This window comes from Rhodnius prolixus, unplaced genomic scaffold (assembly GCF_049639745.1).
Source record: "Rhodnius prolixus isolate KJV_2025 unplaced genomic scaffold, Rpr scaffold_11, whole genome shotgun sequence".
Classification (NCBI taxonomy): domain Eukaryota; kingdom Metazoa; phylum Arthropoda; class Insecta; order Hemiptera; family Reduviidae; genus Rhodnius; species Rhodnius prolixus.
Window position 1 is genome coordinate 14,619,071 of NW_027411625.1, and position 15,680 is coordinate 14,634,750.

The following is a 15,680-nucleotide window of genomic DNA, read 5'->3' on the forward strand; positions in this document are numbered from 1 at the left end:
AAAAACAAGATATGTGAGATAATTTACACAGAAAAAAAGAGAAAACTTTCAATACTCCGAGCAACTCATGAAAAAGGAAAAATATTTCTTGCAGCGGAACTATTGCGCGGACGACAAAAACGTAGCGGTTGAAAACCTGCATCAATGATTCGCAGATCTACGTTTAGAAAAACAGCACACACATTATTTTAATGATTATCGCCTACTATCGACGCGAAAAGAACACCTAAAGAAGTAGCACCAAAAGAGTTGGGAAAGCTAAGTGCATGATGCCTTCTCTAAGTCTATGTCACTACTTAAGTAAAACACAGCCATTGGGCTGTGTATTGAGTCGCGGATTGTAAGTTGCAATTTCCGCTACGTGTGTTCAAGTACAACGCAGTAAGTTAATTGTCTCGTGAAAAAGTGCTTTTGCTAATCGCATTGTAAAAATGCTCTGCGTACCAACGGATAGCTAAGCTAACCTAAATTCCCAAATGGGCTGCATTAAGAATCCAACAAGCTATTCGAAGTCATCAACGGCCGAAAGACATCATTAAGATGCATAGCACTTACCTACAGACATCTAGTTGCGTTAGATTATTAGCTTGGTACATAAGTAGGTGATAATCAGCAAATTTTACGACAAAGTATTACTCCTCAGCACCGGTGTACAAACACGCAAAAAAGTAAACAAATCGGCGGCAATTCTCGCACGATTGTTTACATGGCTCTTGTAAAGTAAATAACCTAAGTGAAGCAGCTCTTCCGCTCGCCATAGAGAAGCTTCTCAGAATAATGCAGCGTAGTCACTAATGAATCAAGTTGCCAAACTCGATTAAGCAACATCGGGTCTATCTGAGATCCTACTTTGACTTCCCACTTGTCGCTCCAAGTGAGCTGTTCGATGTTAAAAGAGACGTAAGATCACTGGTAAGCTCCTTGAGCTTAATCCATCTTTGTTTAATCTTCTTCATAGTTTATGGACTAGATTAAACGTCGCGAAGGAGTTGGGATTGATCTTACAGCAGTTTGAAGTGGTCTGAAACGTTCCCCGACCAATCAGAACGATCTTCAACCAGCTTTTTTATTCTCCCACAATCTTCATTATTCCTGATCCGGGCCTTCTCTTGTTAACTTCCTTGCCGCCTTACGGCGTAGTACATTTTTTAGTATCTTACGATCCGGTAATCTGCTTTCATCCAACAACACTACCATTCTTGGCCACTCTTTTCGAAGGCTTCATTGTTAAATTCTATCAAACGTTTAAGCAAGCACCAGACATTTTTCATCTAAAGAAAACCAATAAACATGGTAAATCCCAATTCTATTTTTCATGGCTATTTTCCCCTCAAAGAAGGATGTGTTTATACTTTATGGACGCTTCAACTTCTCGCAAAAGTTCGGGGTCCTATTAAGGAGGATACACACGGAATCATGATATTGGCAAGAATACTAGGTAATACAGGTGTATTGCGCATGTTACACCATTTTCTTACATCGGTGACTTGAACTACCGCAGTGTGATCTTGTTAGTTTCCTGCCAGCTGCTTAGTCATGGCAAAATAAAAATTAAAAAAAACGCGAACGTCACATGCAAAGTATTAATTAATTCAGGAAATCACTAGAAACTCATAACGGGAAAAAAAAATAGAGTATAGATTCGTAAATTGGTGAAGAGAAGGAATGAACTGGGAGCCATCAATGTTATATCAAATCAATGATTGGAAGATGAAAGTGAATCGGTTTCTGCATATTAAGCTGAAAGCAATGATTCACAAACCTGACATCAAACTGAGTTGGACCACTTCAACTGTATCAAAACTTAAAAATTAAGACTTAGGGGTATTGTTCTCTTCAATCTGACGAAATGATATCTCCATAATATTCCCCTTAGTATACTTCCCACCCTTTTTCGACAAATGGCTCAATTGAGATAATGATCACGCTTAGTATTGAGAATGCTCAGGCCCAGTTAACGAATTAGTGCGAATACGCCTTGTACACTATGACGATTACTATTACTATCACTATTTCGAGTCAAGCTAAGAATGATTAAACGAATCACAAACTGACTTATGTACCATACCTAAATAATGTTTAATTATGTTAAAAAAATCAATACCTTAGTATAAAGATCTTTATCGAAACTGCGCACCTGTTTTTTAGTAGAGGCACTTGTATCATCATTTGATACATTCCAAATAAATTTTTCTTGTGGGTTTTTACCTGTAGTGTGCCGCTCTTTATGCTTTTTAAAAGACTTTTTATCTTTCTTAACGCCTTTCCACTCTTGTTTAACACTAGTGCTTGGATCCTAATTTTAAATTTTAATAAGTAATTAAAAATTTGTGTCTCACTTTTTTAAGTTGTTTTTTAATTTTATTTTTATTTAATCAGCGAGCCTCTAAAAAGAATGTGCGTTTTTAAATCAAATAATTACAATGAAAAATACTCGTTTTTCAAGTTAACCCTTGTTGAATGACCCCTAGACTCCTATTTACTGAAACTGCAAATGATATTTTATTTATATCTTTAATAAAATGTTATTTGGATATTATTCAATTTTTCATAATTTCGTCAGTTCAATATGACTATGAAGCACAAAATTTTAGTGATTCTAAGACAATATTAGAAAAATGGATGTTCAGCGCAGATGAAGCAATCACGAAAATTTGTGAAGCTAGAAAGGGAAAAGATGCTCCATAAATCCTGCTAATCGTTTCACAAATACCAGAATAGCATCACCAGCTTAAAACGACAGGTTCAGATAGACAGACCTTCAGGGATAGATAGGGATGCTCTGTCTGAAGCTGCGAAATCTGCACCAAAAGTATATGTAAACTAACATTTGAAGGACATTCCAACTTAACGAAAGCTACTTGGAAATCTGGTTCGTCATTCATCAGGCCTTACTTAGAGTAGAAAAGGTTTTCGGCAATAGCAAGAAAAAATATTTTTCCTAAAACGTTAATCAATAGAAACATCAATAAACGAGTTTGAAAAAAAAACTTTTTCTTGCTACTGCCGAACTTTCATCTCATATGTGATGAATGTAAACGCTACATGGAAGGAAGAGTGGGCCAATGGGTTCCCGAGCGCTTCCAAAGCATAATGCTCTCTGGCAAAGGGAAGTACTAGCCCTCAAAAGGAGAGATCTGGATGGAGAGGAGGCGAACCCCTAGTGGGTAAGAAACAGGAGTCTAGCCTGAAGTAATGCTGCACAAGCGACTCGGCGGAGAGAGAGGGGGTGTTTTAAACCGGGGAGTCCTGTTCTCAGTGTGTAACGGGCATTTCACCCCCTCAAAAAAATATATATAAAAAAAACAGCTACTATGTGAAATCTAGAGGGCGGAATAAATTATACCCAAGTAGTGGTGATCAGGTATACTATACCAGAGTTTTGTGAAAGAGCAAGAAGAATGTGCTAATTACAGGAGTATCTCTCCTTAAATGTTCTATTTCCAAAATTATTCTAAAGAGGAGTAATAGACACTATGAAAGAATACTCGGGCGAATACCTTTGGGGCGTTAAGTGTGAAATAAGGACTTCAGTCCAAACATTTCTGCTTAGGCAAGTAAGGGCTACTACTGTTATCCATCTTCTCTTTATCGGTTACAAGCAGTCCTTTGATAACGTTAACAGAAAACTACCTATTTTTTCACGTTATTCTCCGCTAGATAACAACAGCTGTTCTGTGATCTGGAATGTAGGAAGGAATTCATCGCCTCATTTCCAAGTTAGAACAGTTTAATTTGCAATTATAAAAAAATTACTTCTAAAAAAAACGCACAGACTTTTTTTACTCGCTCCGGTAAGTCACAAAAAAAAGAAAAAAAGAAATCAAAACAAAAACATTTTTTTAAAAAAACTAAGAATCTTTACCTTCTGGACGATAATTGGTTTTGTTCTACAATCTGTCGTTTTATCTTTATTAAATTTAATTCTAGGATCACGAGTTCTAAATGAGCTACCACTTGTTTTGTATGGTTTATTTTTTGAAATTGCTGTTTGTACATGACAACTAGAACTTGTTAGCGTTGAGTGCGAACTCTGGGTCGTGCTGGAATGTGGTTGTTGCAGTGCTGTTTCAGAGATCATTGGATGGGTAGCAACGTTTGTACTAGCTCCAACCTGTAAAACACAAATCACCTATAAGTAATTATGCAATTATGCACGCTCCATATGCGGTTTCCCAGCATAACACTATCAACCAATAACTCTGAGAATTCTAACACTCTCAAAACATCCTCTATATGAACATAGTTGACGGACTCCATTAAACAACGTGAAAAAGTTGGGGTAGGTTTTACAGCTGTTTGAAGCGATCAGGAAGCGTTACCGAGCACTCAAAACGATCTTGAACCGCCTTCATAATTCTCCCACTGACTAATCCAGACTATTTATAAGGCGCACGTTACACTTGTCTTATTCCACATCGGGGCCTACAACCATCTGCAGTTCATACGGAAAACAGGGCCTTCTTAGTTTTTGTCAGCTGCTTAGTCATGGCAGAATGAAAAACTACGAAAGACAAGTGCGAAGTATTAACTAATTAAAAAAATCACTCGAAAATTCACAATAACGGGAAAAAGAGGTGTGTGTTGGTAGGAGAGACAGAATGTATTGGGAGCCATCAAAAGCACATGAGAGCATTGGAAGTTGAAAGCTACTTGTTTGCTGCTTATTAAACTGAAAGCAATGTTTAAAAAAAACTGATATCAATCTGATATGAACCATTTCGGCTTTTGCAATTAGTGAAACACTCAGGATGCTGGAAAATTACAATAGACATAGACAGCAGCGTTGGATTGGGCAATTAAAAATAAAAATACAATTCAAATTGAACAGATTAGAAATTTCTCAGTTTTCTCTCAAAACAGAGAGAAGTAGTCTCGATAAGTATTTCTTGTTCGATATATGATTACAGTTTGTCGAACCAAAAACATTGCTTTGGATGTTTTATAATGAAAGGAGTTCAAAAAAATTATCGCTTTACAAGTTTCATAATTTTATTTTTTGTGAACTTCGCTTATTAATTAAATACTTGTCTTAGATACTTAAAGGGTAAAATAAAAGTGATTATCCTTATTTTATATAAGGTCCCGCCTGCCGCCTAAACGGAACACATAACAGTTTCAAGTCCGAAATTCTAACCGGTGCGAACACTCATTCGACTTTCCTTATTCTAGCTATTACAATAATAAATTAAAAATTTATTTGAAACGTTTTTTTTACTACCCTAGACCTGTAGACAATTACGCCCACAAATAATTTAACTCATCTTCATACTAGATTCTCGAGAATACCAAATTCTTTTTTCAAATCCCAAAAGAACATTTCAGAGAAGTTCTTAAAGTTGCAGTTTCTAAGAGCCCTTTACAAAAATAACTTTCCCAGAGAATAAAAATGTTTAAAATAAAGGCAGTAGGTAAAAGTGGGAAGTCGTATACTAAGATCAAATAAAATATTGAGAACCTTTTTCGAGAAAATTAGGAAACATCTGAAAATATTATTTTATGGCTCATAGATTCGGCCATAGTATCGCAAGCAACCACCGAACCAAAACGGAGTACTAAGTTTGAGTTTTCTGCGGCTTTTTGTTTTTGAGAAATAGAACACAATGCCCATACCATCCGCTGAAAACATATAATTTTTTATTTTTGGGTGTATTCTGTAAAAACTCAATTTCAAAATTTGATACTATAGCAATAGTAAGAAGAAGTAATCATTCTTGTTACAGCGTTAAATCTGAAACAATATAAACAATAACAGATAAACATTAGGAAGCAGTGTACGCATTATTAACAGCAAGTAACATTCCAACTTAATGATTTTTTATTCTTATAATATTTTCCCCACTCAATTCAGACGATTAAACAAAAAACAGAAACTCTCTATAACATACCAAATACAAATTTAAAAACTAGGCGTGTTTTTTAAGTAAGCACAGTGTTGAAATTCGGCTGCTGCATTGCTGGTTGGATTTTACTCATGCGCACCATGTACCTACATCTGTCAGAAATAACCAAACGCTATTACGGAAACATTCAACCGTGTCTGCGTTTGTTTATGAGTATGCCTCCGCCGAATGTGAAATACGCGCTGTGATCGTATTTCTTAGTGCTAAAGGCGTGAAAGCGGCTAAAATTCATCGTTAAATCAGTGAAGTTTGTGGAGAAAACATGATGAGCACTGGTTTGGTACGAAAATGGGTGAAAGCCTTCAAACATGGACGCACGAATATTCAGGATGTAGAACGAATTGGGTGACCTTCAGTCATTACTGCAGATTTGGTACAGAAAGTTGTTGAAATAATTAAAGAGTGTGACTATAAGTGACTCCACCTGTTTCTGCTTTTGAAGATGCATCTGTGTGGTCAGCGCCACGACGATGGTGATGAGGTCAAAACGACCGTGTTGCAGAGGTTGTAAAATAAGGCGGCAGTCTTCTATCTCGTAAAATATATACACATCAAAACCTTCCTCACTCAGTCAGTAAGTCAGGAACAATAAAAAGATGCGTGCTACGATGGATAAAATGAACGACATTATCCAGCACTGCTGACCCAATGACATTTTAAATTTGAAAAAGAAATCGAGAAAATCAATAAAAAGATTTTTTTTTGCCCAAAAGATGCCATTAATAAAAAAAAAAAACTATGGATTAAAAGACAGCTATTTCTCGAAAAGTAACGAAAACAGGATAAGATGAAGTCATAAAAGTTTTAAATATTGTGACGCATGTAAATTTTATTCTCTTAAATGGTTTACTCTATTGTCATTACTATTAAAATTATATCAACCTCTCATGGAAAATTTAAAGTTCTTTCTATTAATTAAACTTACTGCGGCTCTTATCCTTCAGTTAAGGCAATTATTGAAAAAGTTGTAAAGCATTAATAAAATTGTAAAATAGCCACGTTTTCTCGCTAGCCATTTCAATCTGGTACATCCTGAATAGAAGCAACTGTCTTGTCAGTTTTAGTTTAAATGGTGGGAGTAATAAAACGCTTTAGGCCTAAACTATCATTTCCGTGACTACGATGAGGTCAGTTTGAGATGCCTGGTACCAAAGTTTGACCCGATTTGGGGGATGGGACTGCTCGGGCAGTTGTATGATGCGATCTGCGTGTTCCCCATTCCGAGAATTACCCGGCTATCTATGTCGCCTGGAACTTTATTTAGAGGCCATCTAACATTAGGCCATTCATCTCTTTTTCTTGTGAAGACTAATGGCTCGATCCATAAGTTCACACCAGTGAACTTGCCATGGTTTTGATATAGGTTGAATATTTCCCCTCTGACTCCACTTGGTCTTGAGTGTTTTTACGTGAATAATCAACTCAGAACAGAGACGGAAAGGAGAGGAACGGCTTCAAAAAATCCTGTTTTACTGCGTTGCAGTCGCTAATATGAGAGATGGAATCATGGGTAATTTGAACTCACAGAAAATTTTAGCGCGAAATTGATGGTGACAAAAACCTAAATCTTAAGAAAAGGGAAGGTTTCTCCAACTAGACTTATTGGAGTCGACACAGTAACAACTTTTCAGGCTACAGCGAGAGAATAAGACCAACCACATGTGGTGGTCTAATCTAATCTGGCTTTGAGTTTTTATTTATTTTAATTTTACATTCCTTAAAATAGTAACAATTGATAATATATACTTAAAGTTGAAATTATTTGAGATAAACAGATAATAAATTGTAAACTTATATATCAACTACCTCCCTCGGGATGAGATACCATCGCAAAACATACTATGGTTAAATAAAAATAGCACAAGCACAAAACAAAACTCAAAAATAATAGTAAAGACTGCACATACCAAGGGTTCGCTGATAAGGCTAGCCGCTTGATTTTCAAGCTTCTTTTGTTGTTCTTCAAGTATTGCCTTGGTTTGCAGCAGTTCTAATTCCACTTTACGCTTTTGCAGTTCCAACAATTCTTTCTGCTGCTTTAGAAGTTCCTCTCGCATCACGCCATCGCTGATGGGTTGAGAAGTTTCCGCAGGTGTTGGAGTTACTGATGAACCAGGTACATGCTACACCATACATGAAAAGAACAAAAGTAGATTTTAGTTTAAAAATAAGGGGGAAAATCTGGTATGTGGACGCTAACATACCTTATCATACTTAGATTTCTTTGAAACATGGAATTTATATCAGAAAATTTTACGGTCTACCGGTCTAATAATAATGGCTTGGAAGAGCATGACGCAGTAGAGTACTCAATGATGTCTGAAAAATGTTTCAAACTGAAGTTATAGGTCTAACGTAAGTTCTAATAAAACCGCTTGGTGACTTTTTAGAAAATCATAAAAACTATGTGACTCTTAGAACTCATAACTGAAAAGAAATCACGGACTTCAACACTATACATTTTCTTTTTCTTCTTTACGGACTCTATATCCTATCTTTGAGCCCTAACCTCCTCATCCGCCAGTCCTTCTTGTTTAAAATTGACGGCTCACCAACATCCTCCTGGTGTTCTCACTAACTAACCCAATCGATCAACTGTATCTTAGGGAGTTCTACCCTTCTTATGCGGGCACATTTTCTTCCATTATTCTTCTGTGCACTGTATCATCTGCCAACCCAACACAGGTTACTTTAATCAATCTACCGAAATATGGGTATTATATGTATTTACTGCAGTAAAGTGATACAGTTGAAGAGAGTATCCCCCCTCCAAAACCACAAAATTCAATATTCCTTTGAAAGATTTCAACCTAGCTTCAAATAAACCCTTCAGCAATTTCATTCAAAATTTAAAAAAAAAATGAGAAAACCATTTTGTAAAACGCACTTCCAACAGTCTATCCTTTTAACTCGAAATCATGTTTGGATATTTCATACTCATAAATATTGCTCAAATATTAGAATCGTGCAATATTGCAACAGCAATATGTTTTAAAAAAATCTGCATGATACAAGACTTCCTCTGACGAGTGTAGGAAGCAAAAGCAGGTATGTGAGAGTGTATGCTTTATTTGGTACATACAATGCACTTCGACATTTAATACCTACTGGCTGTCCTTAATTAACAATAACAATCGTATTATTAACATATCGTATAATTAACAATGTAGTCTAATATCACCATAAAAATCTAAAATAGGTACAAATATACAACTCAAAGCGGTCGAAGTTACCTTGCCAACTGGGAAAGATTCAAGATACTAGAAAACTAAGATGTTAATAGGAACATTATTCACCTAAAAAAATTCTTAACGGAAATAAACTCAAAGAAAGAAATGTTCATTTATTATGAAAATTAATGAATTAAAATATTATGTTATTATGTAAAAAAAAACAACTCTAGGTTTAATTTTTTTTACTGGCTGTAGCACTATCTTGTTATCCAAACTTACTTGCAATCTTGCTAAGTACAAATTCAAATGTGATAATGTGATGGTCAAAGTAAAGCTGATCAAAAAAAAAAATGTATTACTTAACTTGCTTACTAACTACATTCTCCCTCCCACTCTTATTACCTATTTCACAAAATTCCTGGAATGGAAATATTTGTTTGTGAAATATTCGGTTTCGTAGAATGTTTAAAAAAAAATACGTAAAAATTACAGAACGATCTAGTGAGTACGTGGACTCAACTGGTCACCATGACACAGGACTCGTGGAACCGGAGTTGATAGCGGGCATTTCTAATAACTAGAGTCAGTGAACTGACTTAACGACTGATTCCGGACTCGAAAAGTTTTAAATCATTCCGGTTTCAACTCCATTAGGATTGGAACCGGAGTTGTTTAATCGTTACATCTTACTAGTGTAGTAGAAAAGGGGGAAATAAAGATGTATCAGCAAATTCGCACATCAGTTTAAGTTATTTTCTTCCAAGACGGAACTTTAATGACAGGCCCGTATTTTACATTAAAATTAACCTTTTAAGGAAATCTAACCACAGATGGTCACAAAATGAATTTTACCAGAAAATTGTTTCATATACAATTATAGCTCTTGTTTGGAATCAGTACACGAAATCTCACAATTGAATTTGTCTGCTTTTTAGTTTGCTGACCACACAGACAGACTAACTTGTAAAACCACTTTCTTCATCACGGGATCTCAAAATGTGTACTTTCAGCGTAAAGACTAATTCTAAAATCTTCATGAAACCAATGTTTCAGCAAAGTAGGCTTAAGAAATAGTAAAATGTGAATATTTAAAAACTATTATAACGAATGTACTTACTGCTTGGAGGAATTTAGGGTTGACGTGAATCCTAACTGATTGTGGTGTGGCAGTTATAGGCCATGCAGGATCTATTGCATGTACTCTGACGTCTAACGCGAACAATTTTTTTGGAGGAAAAACGTCATTCCATGTTTGTCTCAACTTAAACATCTGAGATCTCACTTTCTCATCAACCTAATTTAAATAATAATAAATCACTTAGTAACTGCAGTATCCAAAACACTGACAAGAATTGTCTAATGTCCCTATGAGAACTTGTTTGTAGCCAGTCATTCCACATTTCTTAGAAAATTAGATGCTCTAAAGAAATTAGGGAGACATAAAATTAATGTGCAGTAATAACTAATTAATAATGCCCATAACATATTAGACCAGAATGATTAAGATCAAAATCTTTCAAACTTATATTTTCTACTTTTGTTCCCAGACTTTTTGTTCACATTGCCTAAAAACTAATAAAATAAAGCATAAATGATGAGAGAAGAAGATTATTGTCAATTTCAGACAGAATTTTGTATTTGTTTTAATGCATGAGACTAGGTCATCTTCAGGGATGTGAAACATATTTTAGAAAAACTGATTACAATATACCTTAATTTGATCATTTAAAAAATAGTTTACAACTGTTATTTACATTTTACTCATTAAACATTGTAATTTATTTTATATTAAATGTGAAGGTTGGTACCCTTCCGTCTTGGTACCGAATGGTTGGTTTAAACAGTTTTTTTTTTTGTGACAATTCAGTATTACCAATTGTCAAAAAGATGTTCTTAACGTATTATGTAGTATGTTGACATATTATGTTCTTTATATTTAAATGTGTTCCTATTTTCTAACTTTTAAAGACATCTTTAGACAGTGTTCTCTCGTTACAGACAACACTCTATCACAGGACAATGAGTTGTAAGAAGCTCTTAGCAATAGAGAATTTAAGGACCAGCAACTGGATTCAAACCCGGGACCTCTTCGTATTCGCTAAACAATTACTTAATCCTTTCCCTAAGTATTTATTTATTTTTATTGTAATTTTTTTGTATCATTTTTATCATTTTCATTTGACAGTCCCAAACTACTACAAAAATAGCACCTTCGCAGCATCAGTAAAAAAAAAATATTAGACCGGTTGTTCACGAGCTGACTCCAGCACGAATTCAACAACCTTTAGAAATATGTATAATAATATTTGAAAATCCTAGCGAATATGAAACAGATAAATTACTTACCTTTTCAAATACTGCACAGAATGTGGAAACAATATTTTGCGTGAAAAGGTTGATGTAGTGTTTTCCTACATTTTTAACAATCGAATCAATTAGATATAAAGCTGGCAACTTACTGTCACAGGCAACCTTCGAACAGAAGAATCAATAAACTGGTGTGAATATCGCAGCAACTAGCAATTTTAGACAAATAACGTTTTAACAGACGATAAAACTGTCTAGGATAAAAGCTCCTTCATGACGTTTATGAGTATAATATCTTACGGTGTTGCTGTTAAACGTATACCACTAAGCTTATTCAACCAACAAAACAGGGAAGCGGCACTCTATTTCATAAACTCTCCCTTTATTGGCAAAGTCACGAAGAGTTAGCCGGGACTAGATTATGTGCTGGGTTTTTAGTTTGGGAAGTCTTCTACCAAAATTTGGCCTCTCAAACCATCATTTGCTGTGATCATACTTCTGATCGATTGATTAAGGCGATTGATTCTCGCGCAGAGATCCCGGGTTCGAAAGGTGCTTATCCTTAGATTTTCTCTTCCTCTTTATAAACTCTCTGCCACCCTTTCAGCATTGAATGATACCAAAGATACCTCAGCCACTTCACCCTCAAAATCCCCTACAACTAATATTCCCTGACAATAAAAAAAATATTTCAAATAAAGGTGAAAGTTCTACATACTGACGGCCAGCACTTCCAAGTGTTTTCTCTCGTTTAAGCAACATACTCAAAAATCACAGATCAGTGAGTTGTAAGAGGCTCCCATAGGAAGAGAAAATCTGTTGGGTTGACTTAAATCAAACCCGGAACCTCTGGGATCCAATCCGTTTATTTAAATTTTAATAAGCATAATCAAATAATTAACATTAACCTTTTGTAAATGTTGTTCTACAACTTGCACAATGATAGCCGCATGTTCAATATAATCTTCAGCAAGCATGGTCAGCATGTTTATAAGAGGTTTACTATTGATAGTCAAATCCGCCAATGACGACGTATACTCTTCCGCCACGTCCTTTCCTGAATTAACTCTCATTTGGTAAATAGGTTAAGTCCTGGAAGAAAAGCATTAAAAATCACATAAAACTTAAGAATCCACCATCAATAGTAATGCAATAAATATGAAGGGTAAAAAAAACAAATAGATAAATAACCTCAAAATAAAACACTCAATTTACAATATGAGCTTGGGTTTACTTACAACTAGAAATGTAGCCATCATTTTTAAAGACTTATACCTGTCTGAGTCAATAATTCCATACCCTTCAAAGAATGAAATCATTAGTTTCTTAAGAGCTAACTTTGCTTTGCAAAAGAACGCGGAAACATCTCGTCTTCAACTTCAACGAAATTGTATTTTTTTTTTTTAAAGCTATTTAGAGGTATAGATAATAAATCAGAGGGTGCCAGGACTGGTCGGTAAAATGGGTAAGGAAAAAAAAAATCAAATCTTCTCTTACTGAGGACGATTGATGTAACGAGACATGACTTTTGCTGAAGGTTATTCTCTGCGATTTACTCAAAGAAAGATATATTGCCTAGAAATGAGTGCGGCCTTATATGTGAATAGAAAATTATTTGGATATGATCGCAAGAGCATTAGAAACAGGCTTGTGGCTTTATGTGACAAAATTTAGACGCAACGCTTAGACCGCTTCTGGGAATCATTCTGGTAGCTTGCAGGTAATGGTTGAAAGAGAAATATCTCATTAATTAACATAATAGACTTTCTGGTGCTGATACAAGAATCTGCTTCTGCAGCTGTCGTCATATATATTGAGACCAAGGAAAAAGTGGCACAGATAAAGAAGCTCTCTTTCTAAGCTCACTTCAACTCACTTATCTGAACCATACCTGAACCAACCACTGAAAAAAACAGAGCCTTCCATCTCAACTTAATTAATTTCGTTTACACCAGGATATATATGTATTTCTTTTTATTTTATAATAAAAGTTACTCTGCATGACGAATGGACGATTTGCACTAAATTTACGGCCTTAAGACGAGACTAGTTTCGCCTAAACCCGACACCTAAATAGCCATAGTCAAATGAGACTTAATAAATCGTTAAAAAAGTTTCCCTGCAGCATCTAGTAAGAGGACCATGGATCTCCTTTCCCTTTTTTTCATGAAAACCTGCTTCACGATTTTCTATATTTTTAAAGAGACTCTGCGCTCCAGGCAAAAATTGCACTTACCTAACAAGCATTAAGGGTTTGACGAACGATTGCTTTTAGTACTTCTAAAGGGTTACCGTCAGATCCTGGATCCTTGTTTTGATGAAAACCACAGGCCCGCTGCAGCTTCTCTTCTGTAATCAGGGAAAATTTCTCCACTTGAGAAGAACATTCAACTCAGTTCGTCAAATGTTCATCTAACCTTTTGACTAGCATCTATTTTGGGTGTAGGTTCCTGGGATTCCTAAACAAATTTGCGTGCCAAATAATACATTAACGACAAGCTGAAGGATGAAAATGACTGGCTCGATTTGCTAACTACTGATCCCTCAAAAATTAATAGTTTCTGTTATTATGTAATATCATCATTAAAAATATTTTACCTAAATTCCATTTGATTCCTTTTTTTTTAATTTTCAAATTAATTTTTACTCCTTTTAAGATCCTCAATAATTAGCTGATTGAGCAAATAATATTCACCTTTCTGCTTAGCGTTACTGTATTATTGTGACTCGCAAATTAAGTACCCAGTCACCTACATCCAAAATGAGTGACAGGAAAATGAATCAAATAGTAGAAAATTATTTCAGTCCCAACAATTGACGAACTGAATTGAATGTTCTTCTCTAGAGGAATTTTCCGTTCTCATCAAAACAAGAAAGCTCCAGGGTCTGATGGTATCCTTTTTATAAGTACTAAAAGTGTTCGTTTGTCAAACCCTCCAAAATAAACTGGAAAAAACAAGTTTTTATTTCTTACGTTTTCCAGAAAATAATGGAAACAAATAGAAAATGTTGCTTACCTCCATTAATTAAAAAGGTCGGATAATTATCCTTTGCCTGTTCACGCACTTAAATTTTACACCATCCTATTTATTAAACTCACCAATGATATAAAACATTTTTGCTATCCCTGTTAAAAATACCAGATAATTAAGCCATTATTTGTTGAGTATCATATTGAAGTATTATAGACTAATTCACCGGAAAAATTTGGTTAACATCTTTAAAACAAAAACAAAAAACAAACAAATTAAAGAGCAAATAACAAAAACTAATGTATTACTTAAATAATCGTAGATAAATGAGGAGTATGTTTCCTTAATAAAGTAATCTGGACGCAACAAATACTCACAGTATATAACACAGAAACGTAATACCTAGATTTGTTCTGTTGTTTTTCGGAAACTGAGCCAAATTCACTGTTTGAATTTGCATTTGTCGATTCACAAATCGATTAACTCCACTATTTTAAATATCTGAAATTTAAGTGTCAAAGCACTTAGTTCTATATAGCTTTTTATATTTATAATAAATTTTCCAAATAATAAAGATTACCATAATTAAACGATAAAAAATGTTCAGCAAAAAAATAATAAATAATTTAAATAATAGAAAATAAATAATTGAATAATAATTTCAGAAGCCATTTTTATTAACTCCGTGCTCTAATGTAAATCGTTGCAATAATTCTAAATTCACTAGCAGGCGCTGAAAGATAACAGTAAATTTATTTGAATTTATATTATAAAAAGAATTTTAAAAAAACAATGTATATTATTTCATAGCATTTTTCCACTTTTTGTTTCATGAAGTTAATCGAGTTTTGCAGTGAACGGCTCAATTAACATACATATTTTTAATTAATCATACAATTCAGTAGTGCATTCAAGACGCTGACATTTTTTTTATAGTCACTCCATTTACGAATCTAAATCGAAGGTTAGATAGACGATCGGTTAGAGGTGAGGCTCGCAAAGTTAAGATGAATTGTGGTACTTGGTTCGATTTCCTGTCTAGGCTTTGGATTTTATTTAATGGTTAGAAAAATTAATAAGTTTGCTAGCCGCCTCCGTTCACGACATCTAATCTGTGGTTAGAGTCTAAGCACGCCTGAAAAATAGGCATACCTTATTCTACTATATGCTTAAGAGTAGAAAATGAAATTACAACAAAATAAATTGGAAAAGTAAGATAAGTTGGGTTGTGATGGGACCCCTAAGGTCTCACTATTCCCTAATATCTCCAAAAACTAGACAAAATCATTAAGTCATAGAGATGGAAAAGATAAGCTCTTTTTTTA

The 15,680-nt window shown here is 34.7% G+C and overlaps 1 protein-coding gene across 18 annotated transcripts in view; it reads right to left on the bottom strand.

Annotated features, from left to right (window-relative positions):
- Positions 1-15,680, bottom strand: part of LOC141459159 (uncharacterized) — a 51,711-nt gene that overhangs the window by 32,745 nt on the left and 3,286 nt on the right. For 4 of the 18 annotated variants that reach the window (XM_074137868.1, XM_074137859.1, XM_074137867.1 and 1 more), the window contains 8 exons: positions 14,733-14,856; positions 14,401-14,510; positions 12,292-12,475; positions 11,423-11,548; positions 10,194-10,370; positions 7,811-8,026; positions 3,866-4,114; positions 2,105-2,296 (listed from right to left, as the gene is read on the bottom strand). In XM_074137868.1, the coding sequence (XP_073993969.1) occupies positions 2,105-2,296; positions 3,866-4,114; positions 7,811-8,026; positions 10,194-10,370; positions 11,423-11,548; positions 12,292-12,456 (1,125 nt within the window). In that variant the 5' untranslated portion in view covers positions 12,457-12,475; positions 14,401-14,510; positions 14,733-14,856. Of the gene's footprint in view, positions 1-2,104; positions 2,297-3,865; positions 4,115-7,810; positions 8,027-10,193; positions 10,371-11,422; positions 11,549-12,291; positions 12,476-12,621; positions 12,684-14,400; positions 14,602-14,732; positions 14,857-15,680 lie in introns of all 18 variants that reach the window. The other 14 variants (XM_074137864.1, XM_074137863.1, XM_074137861.1 and 11 more) reach the window with 9 other exon arrangements.